The sequence below is a fragment of the Varroa jacobsoni genome, unplaced genomic scaffold (genome assembly GCF_002532875.2).
Source record: "Varroa jacobsoni isolate VJ856 unplaced genomic scaffold, vjacob_1.0 scaffold_74, whole genome shotgun sequence".
Taxonomy (NCBI): domain Eukaryota; kingdom Metazoa; phylum Arthropoda; class Arachnida; order Mesostigmata; family Varroidae; genus Varroa; species Varroa jacobsoni.
Window position 1 is genome coordinate 210,568 of NW_019212976.1, and position 19,730 is coordinate 230,297.

At 39.2% G+C, this 19,730-nt stretch overlaps 3 protein-coding genes across 9 annotated transcripts; 2 read left to right on the forward strand and 1 right to left on the reverse strand.

Moving 5' to 3' along the window:
• Window positions 1-2,279: 2,279 nt before the first annotated feature.
• Window positions 2,280-5,081, forward strand: mRpL44 (mitochondrial ribosomal protein L44). Its single transcript, XM_022837140.2, has 3 exons — window positions 2,280-2,859; window positions 3,497-3,849; window positions 4,434-5,081. The coding sequence occupies exons 1-3, from the start codon at window positions 2,702-2,704 to the stop codon at window positions 4,904-4,906; spliced, it is 984 nt and encodes a 327-aa protein (XP_022692875.1). The 5' UTR covers window positions 2,280-2,701; the 3' UTR covers window positions 4,907-5,081.
• Window positions 5,082-5,485: 404 nt separating this feature from the next.
• LOC111262670 (protein fem-1 homolog B) lies at window positions 5,486-15,696 on the reverse strand. Of its 4 annotated transcripts, none has more exons than XM_022837096.2 (10): window positions 14,951-15,696; window positions 11,418-11,577; window positions 10,877-11,074; window positions 10,066-10,538; window positions 9,591-9,770; window positions 9,218-9,404; window positions 8,817-9,022; window positions 8,221-8,504; window positions 7,886-8,055; window positions 5,486-7,559 (listed from the first exon to the last, which is right to left on the reverse strand). In XM_022837096.2, exons 2-10 carry the CDS (start codon window positions 11,566-11,568, stop codon window positions 7,357-7,359), a joined length of 2,052 nt encoding a protein of 683 aa, XP_022692831.1. In that variant the 5' UTR covers window positions 11,569-11,577; window positions 14,951-15,696; the 3' UTR covers window positions 5,486-7,356. The 4 variants fall into 4 exon arrangements, with proteins under 4 accessions (XP_022692831.1, XP_022692837.1, XP_022692823.1 ...); XM_022837102.2 differs by lacking the exon at window positions 14,951-15,696 and adding an exon at window positions 14,599-14,728; XM_022837088.2 differs by lacking the exon at window positions 14,951-15,696 and adding an exon at window positions 14,145-14,347.
• Window positions 14,828-19,467, forward strand: LOC111262698 (tRNA-splicing ligase complex subunit RTRAF). Of its 4 annotated transcripts, none has more exons than XM_022837176.2 (5): window positions 14,828-14,919; window positions 16,599-16,823; window positions 17,001-17,084; window positions 17,471-17,671; window positions 19,034-19,467. In XM_022837176.2, the coding sequence occupies exons 2-5, from the start codon at window positions 16,640-16,642 to the stop codon at window positions 19,210-19,212; spliced, it is 648 nt and encodes a 215-aa protein (XP_022692911.1). In that variant the 5' UTR covers window positions 14,828-14,919; window positions 16,599-16,639; the 3' UTR covers window positions 19,213-19,467. The 4 variants fall into 4 exon arrangements, with proteins under 4 accessions (XP_022692911.1, XP_022692888.1, XP_022692892.1 ...); XM_022837153.2 differs by lacking the exon at window positions 14,828-14,919 and adding an exon at window positions 15,964-16,114; XM_022837157.2 differs by lacking the exon at window positions 14,828-14,919 and adding an exon at window positions 15,965-16,114 and having other exon boundaries at window positions 19,058-19,467.
• The last annotated feature ends 263 nt before the right edge of the window (window positions 19,468-19,730 follow it).

Sequence of the window (19,730 nt, forward strand, 5' to 3'; positions counted from 1 at the left end):
CTTCGTCTACTGACCAGATCGTTCATTGTTCAGTCTAGAGGCGACGAGAGAGGCGTCGATGACTGCCACAACTATTGCCACGAACCACCTTGAGAGAACCTCACAGCTGCACACGTTTCTTCAGAACACGACACTAAAGAGTTTAACATGTTATCACAAATAGTCTTTTACAAAAATCTTTAATGCTTCATAAAATTACCTTCTAGAAAAAATGTTTCGAACTTTGAACATTTAACAATCATTTCAGGGATCTTAGGAATCAATACGCTAAGCGCTTGACACTTTAATCGATATAAAAGTTTTAATAAAAATGACAGTGTTTCCCTCTACCAAATAACACCATATCCTGCTTTTTCTGCATCATCATCATTGTAAGCACTGCCGAAACAAAAACTAAGCCTTCCTCCTCTAGAAAAGGTCACTAATGCCTGATTCACGTAGATACAGAGGTGGTATATTTTAAAGGCTTATGCCACGGGCTGTATGGCCAGCGTAAAAATAATTCGCATGATAAGATATATACGACTTCGAAAATTATTACTCCTATATATCACATTAAGTAGAAAGATGAGGGCGCGCATTCCTTGTGTTACAGTGCGATATAATCTGAATGTTGGACTACAGTGAATTGAGTGCAGTAATCGCTATCATCGTAATTGTACCTACGCCCCTAGGGTCTGCTTCGTTACCTAGAAAATTCACGAGACGCAACGAAGCGCAGAACTAGTGTAAATATCAAGGATACATGAACCATGGGCAACCTCAACCTTAGTGCAACTGGAAGTCTTAAGTTAGCAAGTGTGTAAGCGGCACGCTCACCGTAAAATTGATTGGCACCGTAGATGGAAGTTAGTATAGTACAGTAAACGAGATAGCTTTCAGTAGGAATACTCATGACCCACAACGACTATTATGCTCCATCAGCACACTGTATTGCGATAATGAAAAGGGTAAAAAGTATGATAATAACACATAATATGGTATTTATTTATCCAGTAATTAAAACAATCTTATATATTGACACAATGGGTTGTATGCGCCCAAAGTTAAATTATAGGAACATAAACCAGTCACAACTCTACACACATTTTTATACCTTAAGGCCTCTTGTGGACAGCACACTGATGCTATGGGCTCCCAGACACGTACAATGATGTAATATTATTATCATTCTGAAAATATTGTTGCGAAGTACAACAATAAATCGCTAAAATTCTCATTATATACCACATAATAAAGGCTATAGACAAAACGTTAGTGACACAGATAATTAAGATATTAACTTAAAATAAACGTGCACAATTAATTGTATTAAGTAAATAAAAAGTATTATTCCTTTAAGTTTTACATAGAGCGCTGAAATTTTTTGATACATATTATAAAGGAAGCAGTCCCCATAAGAAATATATTTAAGATTTAATGGGAACATTATATCAAAATGTTTTTGCCCTACACAACCCTCAATCTGTGGAATATGCTAAAGGTCTTGATTCGGCCCCCCCTTAGCTAATTGACGATCAACGAAGTTAATCAAAATGTTCCTCTGCTGTTGAATGACTTGAAGAAAGCTTCATCTACCGGACCATACATACGTGAAGGCAGAATTCGACGATTTGAAACTACCCGACATTGTAAATAGGCTGAGTTTGTACACGTACGCGTATAGTTAGCTTGCTACGAAGTGCCCTTCAACTTGTATGGCCGCCCAACCGACCTTTCAGGATCTTACTCTATTTGTATTTTTACATCGCGATACCTAACGATAACTATAATGACGCTTCCATAAAACAGGGAAATAGCTGAACAATGCAGGTGAGAAGAATTTGAGCTGGTCTCTCCTTAATAAAATAGGGACTTAAAAAAGACGGTGTCGTAACTAGCTGAATCTTAATCTATCAGGCTGTCAGTCGATTTCTACGACAAATGTTTCTTTAGCGGGAAGGTCGAAAAAGTCGAACGAAAAATGTCGAAAACATTTCTGACTTCTGATCATTTCGAAGGTGCTTTTGACGACAAGCAATGCCCATAGTAAATGCATAAACATAGCAAATGCCCTGTCGTAGATAATGTGGCGAGTAACGAACAACATACAAAATATATGACAGTTATTATGTGATACTACTACCTTATGTGATGGAAACTACTTTTACAAAGACGTGTTATTTATGTAACTAGAATAATTGAAATGATATTCTCAGATATAAAGTGGCATAACAGAATTTTTATTCTCTATTTAGTAGCAAATAACTCCCGTAGCAAGGCCTGTCGTACAGAAGAAGTAGGACCGAGACAGAAATCAAAATTACTTTTTTCATTTCTTTCTGCGAACGAGTATACGGCGAACGTACAGCATCAATTATTAGACTTTATTGTTGATTGCGCTTTCGATTCAGTGCACTGTTTATACGATCTGGGAAGAAAAAGTTTTATCGCTCGGAATGTTATAGCCGCTTCTCTAATCGCCCGATACTTACTCCTCGTCGACGTTTTCAACCATGTTGGTGATGTGCGTTCATTCGTGCATCTGAATGAGCTGAATGAACAAATGTAAATGGACGGAATAGATCCATGTTTGATTACATACAGCCCATCATAGCAGGCTTTCGTATAGCGCCGAATGTTCTACAGCGTTTCTCCAGCGTCCTGGCGGATCTTTATTCGGCGTTACAGATCATCAAGAAAAGTGTGTGCATAGGTATTTATGTACAGTTTGTACAAAACTCAAACGATGCTCCGGCATGCAAACTTCGACCTGGCCCGCTGCCTAGGAGTGCGCGGTTATCGCAAAAGCCTTATTCCCACTCTACATGTGATGAAGAAACGACAGGAATTGGCTGGCGAAAGGATTTCACCTCAGAGGTTGGTGTAATTTGTTTTCACTTCTTTTGTTCGGTTCCTCCAGCTATCGACTGTTATCATCAACGCTGAAATTAGTTTGATTTCAAAATTTCTTAATCTATTACACAATTTTCTTAATCTATCAATAGTTAATAGTGTCGTATAAGCTACTAATATAAAATCATAGATGATTGCGATGCTTAATGCATCATAATGGATTAAGTAACTGTGAGGTGGAGAAACTTTTAATTATTAGATGCTCTAATGTAGTATTATCTTCACTTATTATCCAACAAAAAACGTGCATATATAAAAACAAGTTTAATTGGCTAATGCATAACATACATTAGAAAATTAAGCTTATTTTTTTCATTAATTACAAGAACGGATTACGTGTGCGGAACAATATCGTCAATTCATGTGAGAATTAAATGTCTTTTCTTCATATATTGACAAATGCATAATTTTAATATGTTTCGAACAATTTATAATGATGAAATTTATAACAATGAATAATTCACCATAGAACGAGCAAGCACTTAACATCCATTTGCAACATATGTTTTTCAAGATTATAGTTTTTTGAAAAAAATATGTATATATACATACACTTTATTTACCTAATTTCTTATATTTGGTTCTACTGTCTATCACGCAGGAATGCACTGCTTGAGTGGGATTTTGGTCGTGAAATAAACTGTTTATGCCGCCGTTTAGGCATTGAACCAACAGAAAAAATTAAAGATTCGTTCGTTACCGAAGCGTATGCTGAGCAAGAAGTGCAGCGAACGAAAGAGCTTGGCTTGGGTTACAAACCGGTTCGATCAAATATAGCCATGGCGCAAGAGGGCCACGAGAAGCTCCGTGAAATCCTCAGTGTCCAGTTGAGAGAATCTTATCCATTTTTGCCGAGCCAAGCGCTGAATTCTCTTTTAGAGTACCTTACCAGTGGTGAGACTCTTGTTGATGTAGCAACACAAATGGGTCTTGCACCATTCGTATTTAGGACAGGTAAGATTGCCAACTATTATTCTATTTATGTATTGAGTGTGCCATACCTTAAACGGACAGGTTTTTATAAGGTGTGCATCGGTTTAGATAAAAGGTGCCTTTTTTGAATAGCGGATGAATATGAACTATTAATAAACGTGTCAAAATATAATATGGAATTATAGGTCGCAGATATCGCACTTTCGTTTAAAAAACTAACAAAGCTCAAGGAGACTGGCTGTTCGCAAAATTGTAAAGATTCCTTCTATGCTTTAGAGTACTTGAAAGCTCTATGTATTGGCTTCCCGCTGAATCATAGCATACGCTATAGAAAATAAAATTCAATTTGTTCTATTTGATAGGTTTTTCCCACTTCCAAATACACTATGTAGCTCTTGTGATAAAATTCCAACTATTGTATTCTTAAACCAAGGCAGTGAATTTGTAAGCGAATGGCTAATGCTTTATCTATTCAAAGCCCGTACTGAGATACAATAAGGGGTGTATAGATATAATAAGTAGTCTTATAAAAAGAATAATGCAAGCATTGCTACCCAAATTCTTTCCTCTGGATATATGCTAAAGCTAGTCCCTGTATATTTTAGGTCACGGAGAGGAAGTTGAGCCTGAATTATTGTACAGCTCTATTCTAGCTCTGTTTTCTGCTGTTCGGGAAAAGGACGAATTTTGTCGTCGTTATATTCTCACTCGGTTATGTGGAAAGGATGTTTTCGATTTATGGAACCCAAAAGATGTATCCTTCTTGCTCAATACCATACTTCAAACACAGAAGCATGCAGCATACGTGCCGCGTATTATTGGCGAGGCGGGACGTAATACTTTGGAGTCACTATACTACGTTGGCGTGTATTCAGATCGCAAGCTTTTAGGAAAAGGAGCTGGTACAACTCAAGCGCAAGCCGTTGACGTAGCTGTCCGAGATGCCCTCAGAAGGATATTTAAGGTCACGCGAGCTGTTCGAAGCCCCTTCGAAAAAATGGCGATGAAGAGTTTGGCAGCGAAAATTGCCCACGGTGCTATGGGTACATCGCTCACCGAGACATGTCCTACATCATAGAGGATTATTATAATAAGGTAGATCTTTCAAATGAGGACTAAATACGTAAAGTTAACGACAAAATCGATGCTAATTTTATAATGAGTAGTTGTACGTTAAGTGCACTAGCAAAAATAAGGTAAGTGGCGATTAGGGACATAAATAAACATCAACATTGCTAAGTAAGGATGCAAAACTTCGTTTTTTTTTGTGCACTCATTTATGGATGTTGCACTGATACTGCTCAAAAAATGTATATCTATTCATCCGTTTGGATACTTGATATTTTAAAAAATAACTTTTGGCCCAATATAGGTAATATATTAAATGTTCCTAGTCTTAAATCAGCCCATAGGTGATGCTTTATTCATCATTCAAGACGTCTACACGTATTTGAGAAATATCAATTACAACTTTCACTACCATTTACGCGCTACCATGGTACTAACTAGACTAAATAGGTGTTAAACTAAATATGCTCTCATGGGTCATCGTGCTAGTCGATTTTAGCTTTTGACTCCGTTCAAAGAAGCGTATTTTTTTGTTATAGCTTTATAACACGAGTTCTAGTTTAGAGAGGAAATAAAAACCTTTCCCAAATGTTGATCTTGAAGTCATTTCATTGACGTTGCAATCGTTACACCTTTATTTACATGCGCTATGAACTTTGTTCAAAATAAAAACATCGTCGGAACACCAAACGCTATGTAATTCCATTTTTAGTAACATCATCGGCCAGCGGCTGACAATAACCAAACCACTCGACTGATGAACGGGCAAATTAATTGCGTATAGTAACGGTAGGAGTAGTAGTGGTAATAGTCGACCTCAGACGCCATTGCCGTCCGGCGTCTACAGCGATCTAAACAACCCCCCCCCCCCCCCGGCGCGCGCCTGCCCTCATTGTTGAGCAGCCATTCAATCCGCCGCCAAGTCATCAGCGCTCTAACGAGCAAAAAAAATATATATATAAATATATATTCATCGTACAGTAAGAGGTTACATATGTAATGTCCTAATAAATCTGATCAATATGAAATTATTACGGCCTATTATTCATTCACTAATAGTAATTGAAACATTGATTTGCAACTAACATAGCTAAGAGATCGCTTCAAACGAAAAACAGCCTGTTACATATGCTTGCTTCGTTGCTTGACTTTGTCCTCTCCAAGCTCACTTTGAATAGGTTCAGTTTATCGAAGTTGCCCCCAATGAGTGGATCCTCCTCTATTCATTATATTCAGCGACATGCCGGCTTAACATAACTTTCCCATATATAATATTTCTTAACCTTGTTTAGACAAAAGTTCTCAGGGAAGTTAACAACATTGTAATTATACACTCATAGCAAAAGAAACGTTCGGTTATATGTGCACCTAAAGACATTGATGAAAAGTAGTAACATTCATTCATCGAATGTCTTCGTAGAAGCTGGAAACTCTGGCGGCAAGAGATGAGGTTTCGTTTCAGTTCGAAAATAAATTCATCACAAATTATTGATAGTAGTAGTAGTTGTTATCTAACAAATGTCTGCCCCCAACTTAGGCAGAAGGTCGTCGGTAGAAACTAATAGAAGTGGCTTTCGTGGGTCTTTACCAAGGCCATCATTAACCTTTGAGCCAAATCGGTCGGTGACACGAACAATTTAAAGTGGACATTGCCTTGAACTTGAGTAGCCGTTCTGATGGTCTTCTCGCAGAGCTGGAACGTGTGCTGCCCACCGCATCCCCTGCAGCTCGACAAATATATTTTTAGCCGTAATAAATATATATACCATGTACATACGTCGTTAAAGTGCCCGTCATTATTCTCTCTCCCTTTCTCTCTGTTTTCACGCCCTCACAAACACTGTGAGGGGTTAACTGTCTAGAACAACATCGTTTATTTTTACTGAGAACGCATTAAAGAACGTCCGGAGTGCATGATGCCAGTGGGTCAACCGCCTTTTTTCATTCTGCCCTGAAGCAGTATGCACGATAAACAGCAAATATTGGGGTGGGCATACAATGCAAGTGAATATCGGCATCAATCTATCACGTGACCATGATAGCGCTAATTTCCAAAACAAGATGTATATCCCCACTAAATTACGTGGCCTGCCCCGAAAGCGAGTCGAAAATGTGTAACTTGCCAAGTACAGCAGCAAGCCATTCTATCTAGCCGTACAAGAGCTTAGTGATTCAATAATGGATTCGTACAACAACACTACGTCGTCATAATTGTCATTGATGCATTTGCCGTTACTTCTGGCCATCGAGGAGCAGACAAGACCCACCAGACAGTTTCAAATCTTCGTGACACGTGAAAGAACGTGCTGAGCTTACTCTTGTGGCGCGACCCCGCTTGAAACCGACACGAACCTATATCATAGCATATCATAAACCAGGTGCACACATATTATAATAATTATTCATTGTTAGTGGTAACTGATTGGTTTTCGTCATTTAAGCGTTGTTACGATGTGCCGTTTATTCCACCCCAGCGCGTGGTTTATTGGTCCGTTGGCCATGCATCTCAATGAAGGACGTTAGCTCACGAGGGACTCGACCCTTGTAGTGAACCCCGTGCTTGTGAACTGCTTTGGCGGCAATGCACTTGAGGCTAATTTCAGATTGTGCGCGCAACACCAGCTCAGCTACACCTGTCGTCGCAGCATCCTGCGGGGTCTGACCTGTAGCACAAGAGTAGAGATATTCAACAATGTTTTTCTGATATCATATACATAACACTCTGCATACGATGTAAAAGTAACATGTTTGCTTCGGAATTATTTATCATTAATACTGAAATTGACTGAACGAAAAAATCGAAAGCATTGATCGAATATCTTTATGAGTTATCATGAAGTGAAAATATTTAGCGACTCAGCAGCATAACCTTTACCATACATTAAACTTTCTTGTTTTCAAAATAATGCTTTTGGCATGAAATCGTATTGCATTTCTGCTGTACTGCTGCAAGTATCATGAAAGAAACGATTATTGTTAAATAACCCACCTTTATAATTAACAACATCAGTGTGTGCACCCCGCTCAATAAGAGCAGATATAATGGAGTGCAGCGTGAAGAAATCTGTGATGGGTTTTGAATACGCAACGATTAGATGGAGTGGCGTATCTCCCTGCTCGTTTATGGCGTTCACGTCTCCTCCACACTCCATTAAAAGTCTAATAAGCGCGCACATAATCAAAAAATGAAAATCAGCAGTTATTTGTTTATCAATATATTCGATAAAATAAAAAATTTTGACCCACTTTAATCTTTTCTCGACCCTTTTGTGATACTCTTCAAATTATTTTCTACTGGCCTCTAGTGGTGTCATATCTACTCACTTAGCCGTGTTCGCGCAGGGGAAGTGACAGAGATTCCGAGTGTGAAAGTCATTGACTGGTGTCCGACTGTCGACTGCCAAGTGTAGTAACGTATTGCCATTGTTGGTAGCACATCGACTCCTAGTCATCCGATAGACCAACGTACAAAGTGTGTGACTCGCTTCTGGACGACACCGCTTGCTTAATTTCGAAACGACTACGAGCAGATAGAGGGATGTCAATACAATTTCATGTTCATCCGCACCCTTCGGACGGTTGCCGGTCCCGTCTTTTTCCTTCTGTTCCTACAGGATTTCATCCAGTTATTGTGATTATTTTACTAAATCACTTACACCTAATTATATACATTATTGCCACCGATAATAAGAGCAAAAGAGCAAACAATATCTCAGAACTTAGCATGGCCAGTTTTCATTGAAGGTACCAGTAAGATGAAGCAGATCAGGTGAAAGTTATGCGAATAAAGTATCCCTCAGAATATTTCTGCGCTCACGTAAGAACGATATTTATTCTGTTCGTTTATCACGCACTGAAATATTCTCCCCTATGTATTTGCATGACATAATAATCTTTCTTCTCCGATTCGCAATGCTTACCTTTTCAGCCAAGTGTTCCAAGTAAGTGACGGTTGTTCGCATAACTGTAATGAGAACGTCCACGGAAACCTGGACCCCAACGTGCAACATTTGACAGAACACTTGCGCAAATCGGAGTAGGTCTCGTACAACACACGCTCCACTGCGCTCTTTTAGTGAAAGCGCGTGTAACCAAAGCTCCAGACAACGCTCGAAATTTGCAGAATCTAATGCAACCAACGGAAAAAATGTTAAAGAAAGACATGTTTGAATATGAATTAGAAACTACCACTTGAATAAAGGTTATTTTACAGGCATTTGTCTGCTCATATTGATAAAGTAATAATGCGTGGCTTTTAGGTGACGCATATAGATTGTACGTAAAATAACTTTTATTAACTGTCTGTTAGCAACTTACGAACCTGCGAAAACAGCGCCTCGAAATGTTACTGGATGCGGTACTTCGGGATTAAGTGGCCCAAGGATTCGCTCACGTATAGCAAGGCTTTCCATTTGCAGTGCATTGGCGTTATATTTAATCTGCTGTAGTTCTTCTAGTGAGCGACATTCGACGCGGTTTTCATATGCTGGTACGGGCGGTGGGAGCACCTAAAACAGCAACATCCTTTTTATCCAGACATCGTTCTTGAATACATTAAGCATAGTACTATTCATGCTTCATGAATGTAACTTATCGCATTGGGCTGTGGACTTTGTTGTAACTATTCGCTATTAGGTTTTCAAGAAGATATAGCAACCATTGCACGTAACTATGTTGTTTAGTAGACAGCATACCTTGGGAAGTACACGATCTGGATCTCCGTAACGCCACTTCATAGCCAATCTCAAGTAATGATAGCATCGTTCAAGGTCATAGTTGTCTTTATCATTTGCAAATGATGCACCTAAGAGCTCAAGCGCATCAATTTTTGTTTCACGACTGTAGTCAGGATGGGCCACGAAGAATTCGACTGCCTGCAATAAATCAACCGATCCATATAACGAAGTGGCAAAAATGTAACAGTATATTAAACACATACACATAGATAGGATATAATATGTAATAGTAACACAATGCATAAAAGAGTAGGCCCTACACGCGTAATAAGGGCAGTTGCTTAGATTACTTAAATATTTACTTTTATTTTATTTATGACATCGATTACTGATTATCCTGCGAAAGAACGCTCTCAAATTATCCTCGATCACATTTTTAAGCGAAGTTGTTGCAAGAGCATTCAGTAACAATAATAATAATATCAGGAATTACCTCAGGCTGTGTTCTCTCAGCAGCAGTGATAATGGGGGTCATTGCGTTTTTGTTGACAGTGTGTACCGACGCTCCAAAACGTATCAGCTCCGAAATAATTTCGACGTAGCCATGTTCAGCAGCGAACTGCAACGCCGTATTGCCGCAAAGTGCACGGGCATTTACTGGTGCTCCATGTTCAAGTAAACATGTTACCACTTCCTTGTGGCCCTTGTACGCTGCGATCATGAGGCACGTGTTTTCAAACTTATTGGCAATATTGTAATCCGCCTTATGGTCAAGCAGCAACTTAACCATCTCAACTTTGCCATCAAAACAGGCTGCCCTTAGCGGTGTTGATCGGCTTCCTGTGGCGTGGTTAACATCGGCTCCACATTTGATCAGCATCATCACAATAGTCATATGGTTGCCCCCCGCAGCACACCATAATGGAGTTGCACCATCGATTTTGTAGCCGTCAAACACAATTGTGCCTAACCGTGATTTTGAATTGATTAGGACATAGTAGTGTTAAATTATATACGTGGTAACTGGGAACAAATTCGAAAGTACCCGCGAGCAGAGATATCTGTCTGACCTAATGTTTCATTAAACATAAACGAATAAAATCACTAAGTACAACTATAAGTAAATTACGTAGAGAGCTTATATCAGTTCCATAAACTCTCACGTGATTTGATAGTGCACTACCAAAAAGCTTTTTTGGCAACTGTTTTACTCGTTTTTCCGTTATAATTCGCATGAAGTTATGTTAGGTGTTACAGAAAGTTTTACCTGAAGATTTCACTATTTTTCATTCGTTCATACTGACCTTCCGTCTCCATATCGACGTGGTACTCGTATATAAGAAGATCGCATATTTCAACATGGCCTTCTTTTGCAGCAACAAGTAAAGGCGCACACAATTGTGTCTCGTCCTGGTATCTGCGATTTAGTAGCTCACGCACACGCGTTTTTCCCACTTGCGTGCTTGCTTGAGCTACACGCGAAGTCAGCTGATCAAGAAGGCCTGAAATAGGCGTACCAACGTGTTAGGAACACCAGTGATATACATGTCTATTGAAATAGGTAAAATGTTCATGTCAAATTTGCCGTAGCCGTTTTCAGATGAAAGATACGCACTTAATTCAAAAGACCCTACCAATCAGACAGTTTTTATGGTTATACGACGGGCATAGCATACCGCCGAATATGCAGCATTGACAGAGGTTACGATTAAGCGGTATACTCCTGAGGTAAAAACGTCGGTTTTATAAAAATAAATTTGCAGCAGTGACTAATAGTGGTGTTTATGTCCGACAAAAATTACACTTGTTAAATGTTTCTCCTGTTAGCAGCCTCAGATGATTCACCTTCGCGGCACATGACGTATACATCACAGACAAATTGCATCTCTTCAAATTCAAGGGGCTTTGAAAAGGGCAAAGCCATTGCGAGACCATCTTCGTCCACCAATTCGTTTCCCGGTATCATAGCAGATTCCTCCTCCATACCGCGCATCATAGTGAAAAACTGAAACGTTGCAGATATTGTTAGGCGGATTCCATCATGTAGTCGTATAGAAAGTCAAGATCACTTACTAACAATTGATGGATCCTTAACAAAAACACAATGATGCCAGTCTGAAACACCTAACCGCTACATCAAGTATGGGTACGCAAACAACCCATTAAGACGCCCTCGTAATGTTACAACTTTGAATGCCATTATCTTCACACTAAAAATTAAAATACAAATTATTAATGTGCTACTATTTTACGGAGTGCAACAGCAACATACTTTTAACATACTGAATGTAGAAATCTATACTTTTACATAGGCAAATATAACGATGATAGACATTAGCGTACGCAAAAGGCTTAAATGGACCTTGGGGTATGGCACTCGCCAAAGCTTCCAACATTGTAGAAAATTGTTCATCCAGTCATCCATCTTCTGTTATGAACATAGGAATAACGTTTCTATAATGAAAGGTGTTCTGGCTGTATTGACGGTGACACTAAAGTGTCTTCGTGTCGCAAATAACTCAATCTGCCAGGGAGATAAACTACGTTATATATCAACCAAGGTAATGTAATACGCTTGATAAAATCTCATGCTTATCCTCTAGTAATTTACCATATTTATAAATTATTAATTAATTTGTTTGTATTAGTATTAGTAAATTTTACTTCAGGTAATTGAAAGTTTAGAGCATGGAAACAGAACTGCCTCTTTCCATATCTTGAATTTGTTCTAAAACTCACGAGTGCTAACCACTATTGCGGACTTGCATAGATAGTCAAACTCGGCCCAGAGAATAGGGCACTTGCACTACAAGAGATACGTCTGCATATATACTACCAGGCAGCGAGCGAAAAAAAGGAAAGATACTTTATTCACCATCATGATCACCGGGTACTACCTTTTAAAACATATCTAGCCGCTTACATGTGTACTTATGCCACACAAGATTAGTCCACGCTGTTCACGTTAATGCGTAGGAAAAGAAAAGTTTTGATTGGGCCAGTATTGGCATTTGATCTGTCCGCATGTAATACTGACTTAAAATCATTCCGGGTAAAACAATAATCGCAAATGATTTTATAGATATCCTGAGTGCGTGGATGCTTCCCGTAGGTGCGCGATAATTAATTCTCAATTCGATTGATGGTCAGTTCGCTTGGCCCTTTCGAGATTCTCGACAGCAACCTGTTAGCATCAGATCTAGCTAAAAAATAGAATACTCAAAAAATATTTAACATTGGCGCTTGTAAGAGATTCAATTTATGAACAGTTTCCTTGTAATTTCAATACGCATATTCACGACTCGATTAACTGATTGACTAAGCTAGTTGCCGCTATTGATGATGATTCTAATGGAAAGCTTTGGAAAATGCGACAATCGGCGCTATAGTCAGCACATACATATCATAAGAGTACTGAATTAAGCAAAGCCAGCGGCTACTCGCAAATTCGAAAATGAGACAATCACCACCTTCTAACGTGAGTTTTAAAATTAGTTTCTTGCTGTATTAACAAAGCCGATACATTCTTTTTATCTATTAATAGTAACAGTTTGTCGCATATTTTGAAAACCATTATTTTCGTAACTTTAATCTGAATCCGTTCCCACCGTCACACAGGTACGTATTAGATGGTTCATCAATTCGGTCTCAGTTGACAAGAACATCTGAAGTAATCTAATGCGCTTCTAGCGTAATACACTTTCTCACAACTGTTTTTACTCGCCTCAATAAGCCGTACTATAATATATGGTCTCTTCAAGCCGCTGCCTCCATTCACAGTGAAGTGCTGAACATCTATCTTTAGTTAAGATTAATTGAACTACAAATCGCCATTTACACAAACGCATTGACTAGCCTAGGCACTAACACTGATACCGATACTCGTTTATTTCTGTGAATGCGCAAGTTCACGATTATCCCGCTTTTATGGTCGTAGAATGTATATATTCGTTATGATGATGACAGCCTTATGCATGATTAAAATTTATGCCCGACAGAACTAAGCCTCATCGACGACCTGATAAATTGATTGCGTCACATTTTACTAAGCTTATATAATGCACGGTAAATAGGTGCCATTGTAACATTAACTTGTTTTATCGTCGACTTAGTAAACACCGCGACACCAATCAGTTATTGTGACTCCGAAGGCCCTAGAAGAATCAGCCAGCTGAATTCAACGTGTCTGCACAGTTTAGAAACAAGACGAACAAGCGAACGAATGATAAAATACGTCTAACTAAGTTTTATTCTGATTGGCAGTTTTGCCTATTGTGAGGGCAAAGCCCTTTTAGTTGATTTAGTCATGATGATGAACAAGCCACTAAAAGGTAAACTTTATGAACTGTGATGCACCCTCTGCGAAAGCTGAGAACTCAGTCGTGGCTGTACGTAGAAGGAAAGGAATTGACTCTATATATATATATATATATGGGGAAAGAGAGAAAGAAGGAGAGGGGGGCCATGTCAGGTTATTAAATAACAGGCCACTACTTGTTAGGTTGGCCTCCACTAATCCGTTGGCAGTATCTATAGTCGACTAGGTAGACTGTACGTAATGAACGCACTCACCACACGGAAGAGCAAGTCTACCATGACTCGGGTGGATTTCCGCCCGGCTCACGAAAACTTGACCTACCAACCGAAAATAATAACGCGACACCAACCACTAATAAAACTAATGAGAAGAGTACAGCAGGTTACACAAGGTGAATGTACTACGACTACCACGGTAAACAGGTTACATGTAGTAACATACAGAGAACAGATACACGGTACAGACTTAAGACAGCGACAATCCCCGACCGTTGATGCCGATCGTCTTCCTACTCTAAAGGAAAGAAAATGTCTTGCTCAAGTATCATATTGTCACGACAGTATAGTATAACTGAGCACTACGCCACCCGGCCTCTCTTCGTCCACACGAACAAGCTTTAAACTGACTGCATTTTAACTTTAGACTATGCGTCTGAAAAGACACAACACACAGATCGAGTTCTGCGTACTAATAGAGCCATGTACTTACAGTCAAAACAACAGTAGCAAGCGGATAGCTTTGGTCGACGCTAACACCGTGATAGCTGCACTAGGGTTGGCAAGCTAGCATTCAGGCCCTAGGGACTTGTCAAGCAACTGTACACTCGTCGTCCCACCGATCACTGTCTAGTAATTGCATTGTGGCGGTATGTTTTGTCCTTGTGACTCAACCCTTTCACCTCTATGCGTTTCATTCAACGGCGCAACTCAGTTTGCTCGTTGCTGACTCGGTTTCAAGTGTCGAACTCCGGAGCAGCCGACAATCGACAGCAACAAGCAGGACAACCTCAATGATCAGTCAAGTTTAAAGGTAATACATAGAGATACACATTCTTTCTTACCTAGTAAAAAGACACAAAACACCTGCTCCTCTTCGTGGAAGTGCGGATACTGCTGTTGCTGCTGCGGATGACAGGAATCGTGCACACAGCTGATCCGTTGCCACACCGTCACGATGAAAAAACTAGTCGGTAAAACTATAAAATTCAATGAAAACATTCGAAGGAGGACAGAAGGGTTGCAAGACCGTTTTCGATTTCCACACTCATATTACCGCGAGTCCCAGCTTGCTAGACTAAAGCGGGGCGGAATAACGCTTCGCTGATATCTGCCAGCTTGGGGTACAACAACACTACTTGTGTTGTACGACAGCACTGTATCGTTTCTTTCCTGTGTATTAAGGGACTATTTGGCTTCCGCGTGGTATGGTCTGCATACAACATAGAATCGGGGGCTCCTGGCGGGATCTAACTAGCTAGCTGACTACTGACAGAGGTAAAGGACAGATTTAGAGTAGATGGTGGTAAATCTGTGATCATCACACAACGTTCACAGGAAGTCTACAGGCAAATTGCGACGCGACACGTGAAAACGACAGACAAAATGATTGAACCGTTATAGCAGGTTCACGGCAACCCAATGCAAGTAGCAACGGTAAACTTGCATAAGATAACCAAACATGCCAGCTGTGCTTCTTTGTATCGCGGCCAGGTTGGTTCGCAGAAGAATCAGGGGTGAATAGCAGACAACGTTAGCCGTCGAAACCCTATTGTTTTTGATATTGTGAACCTGATCTCCCGTAAACACGACATTGGGCTAGCTATATCTCTTTACGATCTGTGCATGTATGTACATGCTTTCCTCTAAATAACGGTTCATGGAATGTGCGGAAATGCTTTATTCAATCTCATCCATTAATTCAATCTCAAACATTCGGAAATGTGCCAATGACTCCAACGATCGTAGAATGAATGACTGAGAGAACTTGGACACTTCTATGTTTTGAGTATTGATTTCTATTTCCCTAATTCTTCTTATTCTTTACCAAACGGACGCATTGCTTTAATGTTCGGACACTAAACGACGGAACCGAGTTCTAAACTTCGGTGTAAAGGCGCTGCCAGCGCAAGTATCGGTTTCTATTACCAAACAACTTTAGTTTACAATGTTTTCACATAAATTGCAAGCACTGAATTACCCGAATAGGGCTTGTTTTAATGCACAAGGTCAGTGTTCATAAAATCGGTAAATAATCCGCAACTTAATATTCATTACTAGTGTTAACCTATAAAATAAAGATGTATGTGCAAACATGTATACTCTAAATGATAATGGCCGTCGCTTTAAGACTAGGTTATCTCTTAAGCAAAACGCATTCTTGAAATACATTGGATAAGATGTTGCAAGTTTTACCTTACTTGACATTTGTGGAACGTACCATGGAAAAGATGGAAAGGATTCTAGCACTTAAAATAGCATTCCTTCAAGAGAATTACGTCACTTTAGCTTCTGTTTTGATAGTAAACGACACGGTGCAAGCAAAGATTAAAAGAACGGAAAGTCTTATTACGGATTATGAAAACTGAATTTTAATAAATTAAATAAGATCTATATCACATATCGCACTTCGCGGGTGATAAAGCTAGAGCTAATAGCAGTCAAAAATTGGGTTATCAGTCGATCGTTGATATCGTATTCTTTGCAAACCAGATAATTCTGATCTCCGGGAACTTGTCATATGGCTGGAACAAATGAAGATTCGGCAGTATAAACCAGAAGATCGTGGAGTGTTGCTAAATACGCCGCTACCTCAATGGCTTGAAGTATACGCTGGTTATCTACGGGACGCAGAGTGTCCATTCAAAGAAGATGAGCTTACAGAGTGCGTCGATTGGTTGCTGGGTCATGCCGTGAGATTGGAATATGCTGACGATGGTAACTATTGAACATCATAATATGTCAGTGTCTGGGTAAATAGTATCAATGACTGTGTTGGCGACTGTAATTTGATTGTATTGTACTGTAGACAATACAACTATCAGTTGTTAAAATATTGCATTCTTGAGCTAAATTAAATGAAACACTGTGCTTCTTTGAATAAATGCCTTTCAGTAACGAAATATTCTGAGAATTCCGCAGAAAATGTGCAGCAACGCTGGAAACATGACGACGAAAATCCGCTCGACAAACTCAATTGTAAGTTGTAAACAACGTTAAATTCGAACAACCCTTTCAGTTTTTGTTATGCAAAAATCAACAACTATCGATAATGCGATCTCATTGATAACACTATATTCGAAACAAAGGCAGTAACACAGATACTTTAACGTAGGGTTTAGAATATCTGTATGTTGCAGAAGATGCTTAGTTTTTGAATTTATATAGGTGCTATGTACTAAGATATATCCTCGTTAAAATTTCTACCTGCGAGATGTGGCAACACAAGATCTGGACTAAACCGCGTTGAGAATTATTTTACTATGCTTATTGTTCGTTTATTTTAGTCATACAATTTGCACGCGTATACTAAGACGCGCATTTGTAACTACTAGTCTTTCTGGTTTTTACCCGATCCTAACTAGATTGTAGTGCGGAGTTCAAAGAAGGGGTCAATAAACTGGCAGATCTGCTAAACATCCAGGCACATCCTACAGACGCCCGCATCACTTTTAGGGCAGTATCCAAATATGCCGAGAAATATTTGTTGAACGCGCAAAAGGGTCCCAAAAAGGAAGGCGAACCGACGCCATTGCACAACGTCGACCTTGGCTTCGATTTAAAAGGTAAAGTTGTACTTTTCAATAATCATAGTTAGTTCTCCGATTTTTTGTACTGTTGTTGTGTTCACTGGCTCATAGAAGGGCGATGAGCTGCTAAACGCTTTCGCCAATGATCAGTGAATTTATTTGTAACAAAAAAATCATACACTCTGAATATATACGAATCATACACTCCGCTTCTACAGCTGCGAGCAAAATCGCAAATATTTAAGATGTACGCCTTTTTGCAAACCTACATGAAACGTAATACCGAAACCGAGTCGCTGCAAAGATCCGGCCTATAAGGTAGTGTCCTTTCCCTGTCCTCCAGATTTCATCAACTCTTTTAACTTGGTTGTTACTACTCGGAATTGAATATTGACAACAAAAGTGAGCTCGTAGGGTATGTAACGAAATCTTGAAGTTTAGCATAAAGACGATCTTAAGATGTAGCATATATTTTTCTTGTCAGGCCACACAAAACCGTAATTGTTACAAAGCGGATTCATGCGTCATCCATTTCATCCACGAAGCATCGTAAATTTAATTACCTAGGATCTTTTCCAGTTTAGTACATTTTGGTATTTCACGTCTAGTTCCGCTGTTCAGCATTGCTTCAGATGGCGGCTTATTTCAGCATAATCGTTTTCTAACGTATTTTGCGGCAACTGCATTGTTTACATGATACTTTACTGCCGCTTGCTTCTGAGGGCTCGAGGAATGGAGATCAAGCGCATATCTGATGTCAACTTTCTCGTTAGTCCCGCGGTGACAAAATTCAAACCGATACCAGGAGAGGGAACTCACAGTACATCAAAGAGGAAGTAGTGGGTGTTTCGATTCAAATGATGGCCTAGATACATGGATACGTGTTATTAGCTTGTTGGGTGACTATTTAGCCTAGCCACGGGCATTGAGCCCACAAATTTACTTTTATTCAGCTCCACGCAGCAAGCATGGTTTCTTAGAACAGTGCTCTAAAACAAAGAAGGGAGTCCGAGATCGGGTCGTCGACTGTTTCGCGTTCAAAAATGAAAGTTTTCTTGCGATGGGATTCAAGTGCCATTCGAACGATGCGCGATGATTATCGAGTCCTTTTTGTCTTCATCAATATTTATTTATGTTTTAAAAAGTGAATAAAAAAATAAAATTACTTACAGGTCAGCGAAGAATGAGAAACGTACAAACCATTTAAGAATCGCTTAAGGAAATAGATGTCTGTGTCCATCTATGTCTTACACACACTAATTTTTACCGGTTTATGTAGAATAATCTTGAGAGTATCATACTGGTTTTACTCATTTGACTTAGAGATCCAGCCCCTGGCTGCAAACAGTTTGATTTAATACTGACAAAAACAGGAATTCATAATTTGCGTCTGCTTAGCTAACTCAATGCAGTCGATTTTAGACAACGGTGCGAACCAGGCAGCGCGAGTGCTCCGACTTCTATTTATCCAGGATATTCGAGAACTGCAGACAAGAATTAATGAAGCAATTGTCGCCGTGCAGAAAATTACCGCGAATCCCAAAACGGATACCTCACTCGGAAAGGTCGGACGATGAAGTTAAAACGTGATTGGTTTGAAAAGGTTGACATTTCGCAGCCAAACTCTACTAGAACCAAACATCTGAGGAGTGGACTTGAATTAAACACTACAAGAATTCATTTCAATAAGACCTTTGCTTTCATTATATGTCATGAAATATCTTATATTATTTAGTAGAATTATGACCAAGGCATTCTTTCCGTAGAGATAAACGAAGCAGCGACATCTATGCTCGAATAAAGGGTACACAATTTTTCTTATTTAAACTAAATGGGTCTTTAATTCTGATAGAAAAAAAAAACTGTTTTTTTCTTTATAGATTATTATTGTTTCCTATGATTTAGATAGAGAATAACCGTTTATTGTGCATATGCAACGACTAATGAAAGGATTAATACTGCAAAAAAACCGTGCTTTTCTATTTAGCAAGCAAAAATCAAAGTTCAGCATTATAGCGATATATGATTCTAAAATGTACAAATCTTTATACCTGTCGTCTTACTCGCTCTTTAGAGTCATATTTTATATACTTTC